The 13,451-nt window shown below is 47.8% G+C and overlaps 1 protein-coding gene across 5 annotated transcripts in view; it reads right to left on the minus strand.

The window, feature by feature from the left end:
• Nucleotides 1–8,597: 8,597 nt before the first annotated feature.
• The window catches only part of SHLD1 (shieldin complex subunit 1), a 121,309-nt gene continuing 116,455 nt past the window's right edge, over nt 8,598–13,451 (minus strand). For 2 of the 5 annotated variants that reach the window (XM_062203890.1, XM_062203889.1), the window contains exon 3: nt 8,598–12,734. In XM_062203890.1, the coding sequence (XP_062059874.1) occupies nt 12,292–12,734 (443 nt within the window). In that variant the 3' untranslated portion in view covers nt 8,598–12,291. The remainder of the gene's footprint in view (nt 12,735–13,451) is intronic. The other 3 variants (XR_009867084.1, XM_062203892.1, XR_009867083.1) reach the window with 3 other exon arrangements.

Genomic DNA, 13,451 nt, shown 5'->3' on the forward strand with positions numbered 1-13,451 from the left:
ATGGGAGAGGGAGGAGGAGGAGGGGTGGGAGAGTGGGTATTTTGGGGCCTACTGTGCCACAGCTCTGGCTCCTGCTTTTTTTTTTTTTTTTTTTTTTTCATTTTATCTCGAAGACAGAGAGAGGTCTTCCATCTTCTGGTTCATTTCTCAAATGGCTACAAGATCCAAGGGTAGCCACAGCTCCCTGCTTCCCCCCCCCCCCCATTTTATCTAGAAGGCAGAGAGAGGTCTTCCATCTTCTGGTTCATTTCTCAAATGGCTACAAGATCCAAGGGTAGGGGATATCAAAGCCAAGAGCCCAGAACCCAATCCAAGTCTCCCATTTGGGTGGCAGAGACCCAAGCACTTAAACCATCACCTACAGCCTCCCAGGGTACACATCAGCAGGAAGTTGGATTGAAATTAAGGAATCAGGACACAAAGCAGGCACTCCAGTATGGGATGTGGACATACCAAGTGGCATCTAAGTCACTGCATGAAATGCCTGCCCCATACATTTTACAGAGCATGTGTGTGTATGTTTCAAATAAAATAACATAGAATTAACTCAGAGAAGACACAGCTTACCTAGAGATTATATGTTATGATTAAAGTAAAACTTTATTTCACGAAAGAAGTCTTAGGTAAACAGAAAGCAATATGCTGGATCATAAGCATGATGCACCTTTATTATACAATAAGCTCTGATTATGGAATAATTCCTTGAGGCCACGGGTCCTGAGAGTTACCCCATCTGTGTCTGCTTTGCACTAAACCCAGGGTGCTACTGAGTGAATGGTGCTTAATCAGCTTTGGCTGATAGGCTAAACTCAGGAAATGAATTGTTATGAACAGCAGATTAATGTTCCATGCAACAACTCCACATGGTTCAATCAATTCGGAAGTCAGTTTCCTGAATCCACCCTCTTGGAGATTTGTCACAGCATATTTGTGCCTGAGGGGGATTTGTGGCTTTGCTAATGGCCTCATTTTGCAGAAGTGGAAATGAGGTCCATAGGAGTGAGATGAGCCTCGCTGGACGTCCTGCCTCTGAACTGCTGCTGCCTCCCACACCTGCAGCTGTGGGGATGTCTCTCAGAAGGGTCAGGCCCACCTCCCACGCTGGCCACTTGCTCTTGGCTATAAAATTTTGTGGTTTTACTTGTAGGAAAGAGAAAGAAGCTGTCAAGCTGGCTCTTCCAGGAGGCTGAACCTGGAGATGTGAAAACAGAACCAACCCATGACATAATGAGTATCTGCCCTGAGCTAGCCTGGGTCTAGCCTGGGTTGGGTAAGCTTCCTGGCCTTCAGGAACTTCCTTTCTCTCCAGGGAAAGAGATGTGCACACACTAACATGAAAGGGTGGTCATGCTATGCAGGATTCAAAGTATCCATGAGTAGTCAGGGAACCTGTAGGGACTACGGAAGGGGTGGAATGTTTTTGGGGGGCCAGGTGGGAGGACTGTAGAGAGGGCACAATGCTTGGGTTACATCAGCATGCACCTGAGGTTATGCTTCTTCCTGTTGGTGTTGAGGAGCTTGGGAGGTTTGTGGGGGTGGAGGAGTGGATGGAATGGATCCCCTTAGTGATCTGAGTGAGAGAGACTAGAAGGGACAGAACTGGTGGCAGGAGAAGCTTGAAGAGGGCCCTAAAGAGATGACAACCTGAAGTAGGAAGAGAAAGAAAAGGCAGATGTAGGATTCTGGGTTTTGTTTTAGGATTTATATCCATCTATTTGAAAGGCAGAAAGACAGAGACAGACCAAGAGATAGACAGAGATCTCTTATTCACTGGTCCACTTCCCCCAAATCCCTGCCAAGAGCAAGAGCCGGAGAGGGCCAAAGCCGGGGGCCAAGAACTCCATCTGGGGCTCTCACATGGGTGGCGGGGATTCAAGTACTTGAGCCATCGCCTGCTGTCTCCCAGGTTCTGTATTAGCAGGAAGTTGGAATGGCGAGCAGAGCCAAGACCCCGACCCAGGCACTCTGATATGGGATGCTGGTATATCAAGTGGCAGGCAGCCCAGCCACTGCACCAGACACCCTCCTTAGGAGTTCTATTTTTTAAAGGAAGAGGGGGGGACCGCCACTCTGTGCCAGATGACGTTCTGAACACGGCACAACTGTGAACTCTTTTTGCACCTCCTGAATCAGGCACCACCGTCATTCCAGCTTTACAGATGAGGAAACTGAGGGACTGTAAGGATCAGGAATGTACCCAAAGAGAGAGAGAGAGAGGTCTTCCATCCGATGGTTCACTCCCCAATTGGCCGCAACAGGCAGAGCTGGGCTGGAGCTGCGCCGATTCGAAGCCAGGAGCCAGGAGCTTCTTCCGGATCTCCCACATGGGTGCAGGGGCCCAAGGACTTGGGGCATCTTCTACTGCTTTCCCAGGCCATAGCAGAGAGCTGGATTGGAAGAGGAGCAGCCGAGACTAGAACCGGCGCCCATATGGGATGCTGGTGCTTCAGGCCAGGGCATTAACCCAATGTGCCACAGCTCCGCCCCGATAGATGAAGTTTTGAGAGGGAACCAATTCAAAAGAAGGGCACTGTGACGTGGAAACCTATGAAATTGCTGGTGCCTGGCGATTCTGACCAAACAATGGTGGTTTCCTACTGGATTGACCAGGCACAAGACTATGCCTGAGACACTGAAGTCACTGAGGAAGAAGAGGTACTTCAGACACTGACAGATTAAGAGAGGAGAGGGGAAGGCAGAGAGAACAGGAGAGGAAGATGGAGAGGGCAAGGCAGGCAACAGAAGAGTGGGATCATAGCCTCTTACATTATTTATCTTTAAATTGCATTTTGTTTTTATTTTTGAATGGGCAAGATGGCCACATGGCTGATTATTCAAAAAAAGATTTTATCCATCAGCAGTACCAGCCACAAACCACAGAATCCACTCTAGCTGGTTTAAGGAGAAAAGGAGTGACCAGAAATGTACCAAATGTTAAAAAGGCTAGAGGGTGAAGCTATTAAATTGGGATTCCAGCAATAACACTGGAAGTCAGACTACAGAACTGGAATAACAAGGTACAGCTGCCTCTGACTCCTGTGCCAGACTGCCTCAGCTCTGGTTAGGAAACAGCACCCCGAACCCTGACCAAGCCCAGAACTACACCACCTAAGTCACACCCTAGAAACTATTGCCATCTTCCCTAACCCCAGTCTCAACAACATGGATGCATCACGCCTTGCCTATTTCTTCATAGGTCACATCTGAGGCTCAAACTTGTGTCTTGGTGTTGGAACCCAACTAACATGTCTGCAGCATAGCAAACGAAGCTGGGAAATAGCTAACTATGAAAATATTTGGGCAGGTGAGAGCATTTAGCCGAGTGGTTAAGATGCCCACATTCCACATCAGAGTGCGTGCATTTGAATTCCAGCTTCTTGTCAATGCAGATCCTGAGAGTCAGCAATGATGACTCAAGTCCTTGGGTCCCTGCCACTCATGAGTTCCCAACTCCCAGCTTCAGCCCTGGGCTAGCCTTGGCTGCCAGGGACATTTGGAGAGGGAACCCATGGATAGGAGCATTCTCCATGTCTGTCCATATCCCTTTCTCTGTCTCTCAAATAAATAAATACAAATTTTAAGACAACTTAGGCAGATGAAAATGATGGATGTCCATGAAGCGCTACAGTTGAGCCATCAATCTTCCCCTTTGTGTAGATCATTTCATAAACAGCCCCGGTGAATCATGACTCTTCACGTTCATGACCTTGCGAGGTCCCTTCTCACCAGGACTTGGAGTCTAGCTATGTGACATGCTCTGGCCAATGGGGCATCGGCAGATGGGATGCACGCGGGGGCTACAGAGTGCTTGTGCAGTGGAACATGACCTAGGAACTCTGCCTCCATGTGATGCCCCAGCTGCCCCCACCGCCAGACACGCTGGTGAAGCCACCTGAGGGCCTTCAGCAGCGGCTTGTTTGCCAGGTGACAGACGTGCTCCCATGAGCCTGCCCGAGTTCTTGACTCTCAACATTTTTAACTAAGCTTTTTTTTTTTTTTTAAGATTTTATTTATTTGAAAGGTAGAGTTAAAGAGACAGAGACAGAGGCAGATAAAGAGAGACAGAGGTCTTCTATCTGCTGGTTCACTCCCCAAATGGCTGCAACAGCAGGAGCTGGGCTGATCTGAAGATGGAAGCCTGGAGCTTCTTCTGAATCGCCCACACCAGTGCAGGGGCCCAAGCACTTGGGCCATCTTCCACCACTTTCCCAGGAGCATTGGCAGGGAAGTAGAGCAGCCAGGGCTTGAACTGTGTCCATATGGGATGCCAGTGCTGCAGGAAGAGGCTTCATCCACTACCCCACAGCACCAGCCCCTTAACTAAACTTTTTACTTTGAGATACCTGTACAGTAATGTGCATTTGTAAGAAATAATGGGGGGGGGGTGGCTGGCACGGTGGCATGGAGGGTAAAACCACCACCTACAGTGCCGGCATCCTATGTGGGCACCAATAAGAGTCCCAGCTGCTTCACTTCTGATCCAGCTCTCTGCTGTGGCCTGGGAAAGCAGTGGAGGATGGTCCAAGTCCTTGGGTCCATGTGGGAGACCCAGAAGAAGCTCCAGGTTCCTGGCTTTGGATTGGTGCAGCTCCGACTGTTGCAGCCAGTTGGGGAGTGAACCAGCAGATGGAGGACCTCTCTCTCCCTCTCTGCCTCTCCTTCCTCTCTCTGTGTAACCTTTCAAGGAAAGTGGCACAGCAGGTAAAGCTGCTCCAGCAATGCCGGCATCCCATATGGGTGCCAGTTCCAGACCTGGCTGCTCCACTTCTGATCCAGTCCTCTGCTATGACTCAAATCCTTGGGCTCCTGCACCCATGTGGGAGACCCAGAGGAAGCTCCTGGCTCCTGGCTCCTGGCTTCAGATTGGCCCAGCTCCAGCTGTTGCAGCCAGTTGGGGAGTGAACCAGCAGATGAAAGACCTCTCTCTCTGCCTCTCTATAACTCTGCCTTTCAAATAAGTAAATAAATCTTAAAAAAAAAAAAAGATCTTGTTAATTTTTAATCATTTCCCTTAATGATATTATTATGCAAAACTGCATTGTGGTGTCACAGCCAGTCTGTTGCCATTGATATGGACAGACCCTCTTCAGATTTCTCCATCTGTACTTGTACTCATCTGTGCACACTTCGTTCTAGGCAGTTTTGTCATAAACATAAATTTGTGTACAGATACTGATGATTCATATGGTTTATTAATTTTATTGATTTTTTTTAAAAATTGGCTTTTAGTTTAAGTTTCTGCATTTTTTTTGTTGTTGTCAGTTTGCTTGATTTCAGCTCTTATTTCCTACTTTTGGGTTAGTCTGGATTTATCTTATTTTTCTTTTTCTGATTTCTTTAGGAATTTGAATGTGAATTTGCTTTCTAGTGAACTTGGGACAAGTAAGGCCACCATCAGTGTCACTGTACCCTGTAAGTTAGAAGGCATTTCAGACACATTTCCCATACACATACACTGAACAGTCATTAACACATGAGGGCCTCAGAAAGACTCTGAGACATAGTTATCTAGTGTTTGCAGGACCAGAGAGGTTGGGTGATTTGCCTGAGGCTGCGCAGTGGGAGAGCCACACCTCAAACCTAGGTTTTCTCTGTCTCCCAGCTCCAGCATCTTGTATCTGAGCTATTTGCTGGGTCCAGAAGATGAGTGCAAAGGGAAGAGGAAGAGCTGGACAGAGTGAATTATGATTAAGGCAGGCACTTGGCACAGCCGTTAAGATGCTGCTTGGGATGCCCACACCCCATCATGGAGAGCCTGGTTTGAATCCAGGCACCTCCACTTCCCATCCAGCCTTCTACCAATGCACATCCTGGAAGACAGCAGATGATGGCTCAAGTACTTGGAGCCCTGCCACCAGGTGGGAGCCCTTGATGGAGCTCCTGGCTTCGGCCTGACCCGAACCTGGCTGTTGCAGACATTTAGGAATGAATCAGCAGATGGAAGACTCCTCTCTCTCTCTTAATCTCTCTCCCTTCTACCTTTCAAATAAAATAAAATAAATAAAAATTTAAACTCAGTAACTTAAAAAAATAAGGGAACTATGATGAAATAAATTTCTTCTCAGTTCACTGTATGTATCTATATGCATTTTTTTTTCTAAAGATAAAAGAGGGCTAGTGCAATGAGGCAGCAGCTTAAGCCTCTACCTGCCTATGGGCACTGGTTCAAGGCTTGGCTGCTCTACTTCTGATCCAGCTTCCTGTTAATGCACCTGGGAAAGCAGCAGAGAATGGCCTAAGTGCTTGGGCTCCTGTACCCATGTGGGAGACCTTGATGAAGCTCCTGGCTTTGGCCTGGCCCAGTCCTGGCTGTTGTGGCTATTTGGAGAGTGAATCAGTAGATGGATGATCATGATCTCTCTCTCTCTCTCTCTGCCTCTCCCTACCTCTCGGTAACTCTGCCTCTAAAATAAATAAAAACATATGTTAAAAATAAAATAAAGATAAAAACAACCTGGAAATACAAGTGTACTTCAAAAAGTTTGTAGAAACAGAATTAAAAGACAAATTTATTTTGTGGAAAAAGATTGAAATCTATGCATTCATCATGTGTATTTCCTATGAACTTTTTGAAGATTCTCTCATATATGATTTAAAAAAAAAAAGGGAAGAGAAAACTGTCGGAGGCCACCCGACAAACCACATGGAGACACGCAGCACTCAGTCAATTCATCACGTTTATTGCCTCATCGCGTTCCAAGCCAAAGTAGGGGGCCCGGCGATGAGGGACTGGAGGCAGTCTCCCTAAGGAAACCCTTCAGTCTCCAGCCCCGAGCACACAGGATATATACCCCAGACCCCATACAGATAACATTCATTGTGTGCAATCATGCATAGCACAGGAATAGAGCAAGTTTACAAAGTAGCAATGATCAGGGTACAAGCTCTGCAGATAGAGCAAAGAACATCATAAACCTTCATCAGAAGTCACATCCTGCCTGCAGGAATATGGGACGAAAAGTCTTGGAAACAGGATTAGATAAGGGACAGCCTCAGCCTGCTGCATCTCATGTCGGGCCAGGGCCACTGGCCCCGACAGAAAACTGACAGAGGACTGAGGGACGGTATAGGGTTGTGGGGGAAGATGTGAAAATTGGGGCAGCATTAGGCATGACTGCATCCTAGTTGTCAGGGACTCTAACCAGAGCATCTGACAGCTGCACACCTGACCTCCAAAGGGTTCCACCTTCTGGAATCAATGCAGCCAACATCAATCAGGAGCTCAAGGGTGTGCTTGCCAAAGCACCGGGGAAACTTCCATGGTCTGAATACACATGAATTACTAGCTCATGAACTAAGAAAGTGTGCTCAAGGCATCCAGCATCAAGCTGCAGATGCTGAAGGAAGTGGAGAAGACAACAACATTGCGTCCTCCGCCCACTGAGACAGCAGTCAGGAAGGCTGCACTGCCGCGGGATGTGGAGAGCTCTCAGCGCCGCTGCTGGTAAAGCCACTGTCTCTGATGCACAGCTCTCAGGGGTTTCAGAACAAAGCACTGAGAGGACAAAGCCAGTGGGTTTTAAACAAGCAAACAGGCCTGGCGCTGGTCCACAGGCAAATGCTAGGAAGAATCATCATCCCAAAGGAGCTGCCATTCAGATCTCAGTAAGGTGTTCTTCCCCTGAATGTGAACTTGCTCATGAGCGTGGAGATCTGAGCGAGACAGGGAAGGCGATTTTCCCCAAGAGAAGAAAGTACAGTCTGAGAGAGCCAACCACTGGGAACCCACCAGGAGAATGGGAATGGAGAGACAAAAAAGAACAAGTATTCTGAGTCCCAGTACAGCCCAAACCGAGCTGGTGTGTCTTTTATTTGTGTATATATGAACCAATATGCAAACAAAACTTTAGCATATGTCTGCTTCATTTTGCTTCTGATGAAATATTTTAACGACATTTGCCAGACTTGGTGTGCCAGTCATGGGTGAACAAGACACAGCTCACGAACCACTGGCGAGGGTGGGATGGGAGACGCATGGAGACACGAACCACGTGCTACAGGAACCCACCTGTGTGGAGTAGTAAGCTGTCAGGGTGAAGATAACGGTGCTATGGGAGTACACAGAAGGGAGTCCCTCCTGGTACTGGTGGGAAGTGAAGGGAAGGTGAGGGGGGAGTCTAGAACGGCCTTTTAAGGGCCAGCACCATGGCACAGGTTAACCCTCCGCCTGTGGCACCAGCATCCCACATGGGCACTGGTTCGAGTCCCTGCGGCTCCTCTCCCAATCCATCTCTCTGCTATGGCCTGGGAAGGCAGTGGAGGATGGCCCAAGTCCTTGGGTCCCTGCACCACTTGGGAGACCAGAAGAAGCTCCTGGCTTTTGGCTTCGGATCAGCGCAGCTCCAGCCCATTTGGGGAATGAACCAATGGAAGAAGACCTTTCTTTTTTTAAAATTTTTTTGACAGGCAGAGTGGACAGTAGAGAGAGACAGAGAGAAAGGTCTTCCTTTACCATTGGTTCACCCTCCAATGGCTGCCGCGGCCGGCTCGCTGCGGCCAGCGCACTACGCTGATCCAAAGCCAGGAGCCAGGTGCTTCTCCTCGTCTCCCATGCGGGTGCAGGGCCCAAGGACTTGGGCCATCCTCCACTGCACTCCCGGGCCACAGCAGAGAGCTGGACAGGAAGAGGAGTGACCGGGATAGAATCCGGCGCCCCAACCGAGACTAGAACCCAGTGTGCCGGCGCCGAAGGCAGAGGATTAGCCTATTGAGCCGCGGCGCCGGCCAGGAAGACCTTTCTCTCTGTCTCTGGCTTTCACTGTCTGTAACTCTACCTCTCAAATAAACAAAATCTTTAAAAAAAAAAAAAAAAGAAAAGAAAAGAAAGGCCTTTCTCAGGAAGGAACCTTCCAGACAGGAGCTGCAAATGAAATGGTGAGGTGGGAAGATGGACAGAATCCTGGACCAGGGAGTTAAGTATGAGTTCTGGCACCACCTCTAGGGCCTATCAGCACTCTGTGCTTTGGCTCACTTATCTGTTTAATGGGTCCACTACTGGTGTTTGAAGGCTGACACTGAGTAAGCACTCAACGATTCCACCTTATAACATGCTCCCTAAGAAGGTCTCGTGTAGGCAATGAGAAGCATGGGTGGAGGGTATGATGAGATCAACACTGCATTCCTAATTTTTCAGTTGTTTATGAGGGTGCTTCAAGAAAGTTTGTGGAAAATGGAATTCAAAGATGAATTTATTTTAGGGCAAAATAAAACTTCAAAGCTGTGCATAGCTTTTCCATAATATGCATTTTCCATGAATTTTCTGAAGACTTCTCATTATTTAATTACAAAGGTAATTACATACCTTCATGTCCCCATATCTTTGTTGACATGAGATAGGATTGAACTTTTCAATTCTTTGCCAACCATACACATTTTAAAATAGTGAGACTTTTTAAACACTCCATTTCTTTACGACAGGCCGAGCAGCTGTCCATATTTATCGACAATGTGCATTTCTTCTGTGAAATACCAATTCGTACTCTTTGTTCATTTTTCTATTCATCTGCCATTATAGTATTTATGTACAGCTGCTCCCTTCTTTAGAGCTCTGATGCTTCTGCAAATAAACTGACCCTCCCAGAGATCCCGGCAGGTCTGAAAAAGGCCACAGATGCTGCCGCGAGCCAGGCGGAATGCTCGTGGGGTGATAAGAGGTTGGTGAATTCACGTTCAGGGCAGAATCAGACAATAATGCTGAAGGCCAGAGCCTCAGGATCTTTATCTCTTAGTCTTTATTAAAGGTTCACAGAGATAAATGGAAAATGTAATTCTAACCTCACAGAGATCAAATTAAGCAGCAAGATCGCAGGGAATCAAATATCTTGTACCGACCTGTCACAGACACTTACTCAGATGCAAGGAAACACACACCACACTCTTTTTACCCTAAGGTGACTGTGGCTTTTAGACCTCTCAATGCACTGCTCTCACTGTGCTGAGCTCCTTCTGCGTGGATATCAAAGAGGGCTACAAGATTTCCAACACCAAAACCCCACTGCAAAATAGAAGTTGCTGCTTCCCACCATGGGAGATTCAAACAGCCTGCATTTTTTTGGTCCCTTGAAAACAGCAGAAAATAACCCAGTTTCCTGCTATTGGTAGCCATGGAGACTGATTGCAAATATTGCAGTGACTGAATAATACTAAAACTACAGCATTCTTCAAGGACATCTATTAATATGCTTCACATTAAAAAACAACACTGGCCGCCTTTAGAGTTAACCTGCAGGGTTTTGATCATCAGTCCTACTGCTTTCAAGATTATTGGGGGCCGTAAGTAGGAGAAGCCCAGGCAGAAAATGCAGAGGAAGACCTGGAATGCTGTCTTCCAAACCCTTCAAAAACCTATCCTTTTCATTTCCTACCAATTGGGCCTCCTCCTAGCGGGGCCACCGCACTTCAGCCTGGAGCCCTGTTTCTTACCTCTGATTGTTGTTGAGCTGAAGTCTGAGTGTCATTCCTAACTTTAAGTGGCTTCTCTCTCCATGCAGGGGTGCCCACAGGACCTTTGTGGGATGGCACACTCACTCTCAATGTCCACTTTTCAGGGCAGATGTTTGGCCCAGCAGTTAAGTCTCAGCTTGGGATGCCCACACTTCATATTGGGGTGCCTGGTTTGAGTCCTGGCTCCTCCACCTCCAATCCAGCTTCCTTGGAGGTAGCAGATTAGAAGCATCTTCTAATGGTTGGGTCCCTGTCACCCATGTGAGAGACCCAGACAGAATTCTTGGCTCCTGGCTTCAGTCCGAGGCCAGCCCTGCTGTTAAGGACATTTGGGAAGTAAACAAGTGGATGGAAGCTCTCTCTCTTCTGTCTGTGTCTTTTTCTCTCTACCTTTCAAACACAAATAAAAAACGGTATTTTTTTATTACAGAATTTTTAAAAACATACACTTTTAGCGTGACCTATTTGCATAATCCACTTTCTGAAAAGCTTTTGGAATCTTTTGCCCGTTAAATTCACTTTGATTTTCTCAAAGTCTAATTGCAGAGTTGCCAGCTTCTGCTGTTTCCCCCAAACCAGTGATATAACCCTTTCTGTCCATATAATTTATTTGAAGAACTGTTGAGGCAGGGATTAGTACAAGGGTTCCAATGACAGTCTCAGAGAGCCTGCTGCCAGGTGATGTAATTCTACCAACAGAGTCTCACTCGGGGGTCCAGGACAAGACCTGCAGAGCAGAGCATCTGCAGGTCAGGTTTGCACCAGCTATTTAAAGCGCTCCCTGGCAAGGCAGAGCTCAGACCTGGGGAGAGGGGTAGGCGGCAGTGAGGCCCTGTTCTGGGCAAGCATTTGCCAACAGAGCTCAGGCTACTGGAGACCAGGGCAGAGCAGGGATAAGAAGCCAACCATTCAGAGAGTGGCAGAGGGTTCTGGCAGCAGACAAAAATACCAAGAGGAAGGAGGACCCAACCTGGGCAAAAGGTTCCTTAGAGTTTCCAGCCACAGACTGACACGGCTGCGCAGCGTCAGCCTAGTGGGTCAGAGGTGTGTTTGTCCCTGCTTCGGTGAGTGGCGCACATTTGTTTTCTTCACGCCTTTCACATTTGCAATCTGATGGAGACAGAGACTTCTTTTTTTAAAGACAACTTCTGAATTTTAGCAGTTATTTTAGGTGGTCCAAATGTTCCCTCCACATTCAGTTGGTATTAAAAACAGAACTCTGGTTTTGGAGAGGAGGCCACAGGCTGATTAAGGTGTGACATACTTCTGGGGACTGTATTTAAATCTTTATATATTATTTTAGGACATATGTTCCCAATCACATGGTCTCTGTTTACAACTTGGGATGATTCTTATACTTGATTCAACAGAGAGCTTGGCACATCTCACAGCAGCCTGCTCTCTTAGGCTGGCTCCTCCCAGAAACAGACTTGAGATTGGTTCAGGAAAGGCTGCTGGGGACACCAGCAAGTGAATGGGAGAGCGAGGAAGGGGAGAAGGATACACTAAGCACAGCAGTGATTTCCTATGAGGTTCCAGCTTTGAAACAAAGAGGAGGGAATGCTAGAACATGAATCCCACCTTCCTGGGTTAGGACAACTAATCGAGTCAGTCAGTGGCTTTGGCCAAGGAGGGGAGATGGATGGACTTGGAGGTGAGGTGGCCACAGGAATACAGAACGCAAGGCCATGCTGGCTCTCCCTGTGGGATGGCTGACTTCAGGATCAGCTCTCTGGTGCCAGCCTTGAAAGCACTTAGCAGGAAGCTGGGCACACAGAACTGGCAATTCACCTGGAGGATCTGGGGCCAGCACCAGCACTGGCCACAGCGCCGCTCTCCAGGCATCAGCTACGGCTCTTTCAATACGTTCTGCTGCAAGAGGAAATGAATGATATCTTTTGAAAGTCCTGGGATTGGTTTTTCATCATCCAGAGACGCACTTCTCTCTCCCAGTGGGTAGAAGTGGGCGTCCCTGGCATGTCTCTGTAAGATGGAGCAGCTATCCCGGCTGAGGATAACCCGGGCCATCTGGAAACTGCGGAGGGCGTACTCTCGGCTCTCCTGGCCCCTCAGTTCAGCGATTTTCTCAGACAGGCACTGGCAGACCCGTGCAGTGAGGGGATTCCCAGAGGCTGGCTGCAGACGGCCGAAGGCTTCATAGAATGTATCCAGGGACTTCCGAAGTCCATCATCTTCTTCCTCAGTTTCCGATTGGCGCTTCACAGAAGAATTGAGCCAGAAGTTCTCAGAGGTCCAGGAGTCCTTTGGTTCAGTATTTAGGTTATCAGTCTCTGCAAGACAAAACACATTCCAATAGTTGAACACATAATCAAAAACATTGGAAAATAAGCCAAGGGGCTAGCACTGTGGCCCAGTGGGTTAAGCTGCCACTCGTGAGGCTCTTACCCGATATGAGAGCTGGTTCAAGTCCCAGGCAATCCACTTCCAATTCAGCTCCCTGCTAATTAGCCTGAGAAAGCTGTGGAAGATGGCCCAAATGCTTGGGTCCCTCACACCCACATGGGAGACCTGGAAGAAGTTCCAGACTCCTGGCTTCCACCTGGCTCAGGCCCAGCCAGCCCTTGCAGTTATTTGGGGAAGCGAACCAGCAAATGGAAGGTTTCTCTCTCTCTCTCTCTTTCTCATTGCCTTTCAAATAAATAAACCTTAAAAAAAGAAAACAAGCCAAGAACAGATGATGACTCTTTTCCTTTCAACACACAGGGGACCTAGCAACGCGCAGAATCAGCTGACTCCAGAATCTGTTCCCACCATCCTGGTTGACCACTCGGTTGCTCACAACAAGATCATCTCACTTGCATGCATCAGGGGTCTTTCACCAGGGGCCCCTCTATAGAAATCCAGGGTGGCTGTGAACTTGGATGGGAGAAAGTCACACCTTTCTTTCCTCTAACCTCTACCTTTTTCCTCGATGATGAATGCAGACAATAAACCAGCTACATTAGCAATTGTGCCTGTAACTCTGTCACCAGTAGACAACAGCTCTA

Source organism: Lepus europaeus, chromosome 10 (assembly GCF_033115175.1).
Source record: "Lepus europaeus isolate LE1 chromosome 10, mLepTim1.pri, whole genome shotgun sequence".
NCBI lineage: Eukaryota > Metazoa > Chordata > Mammalia > Lagomorpha > Leporidae > Lepus > Lepus europaeus.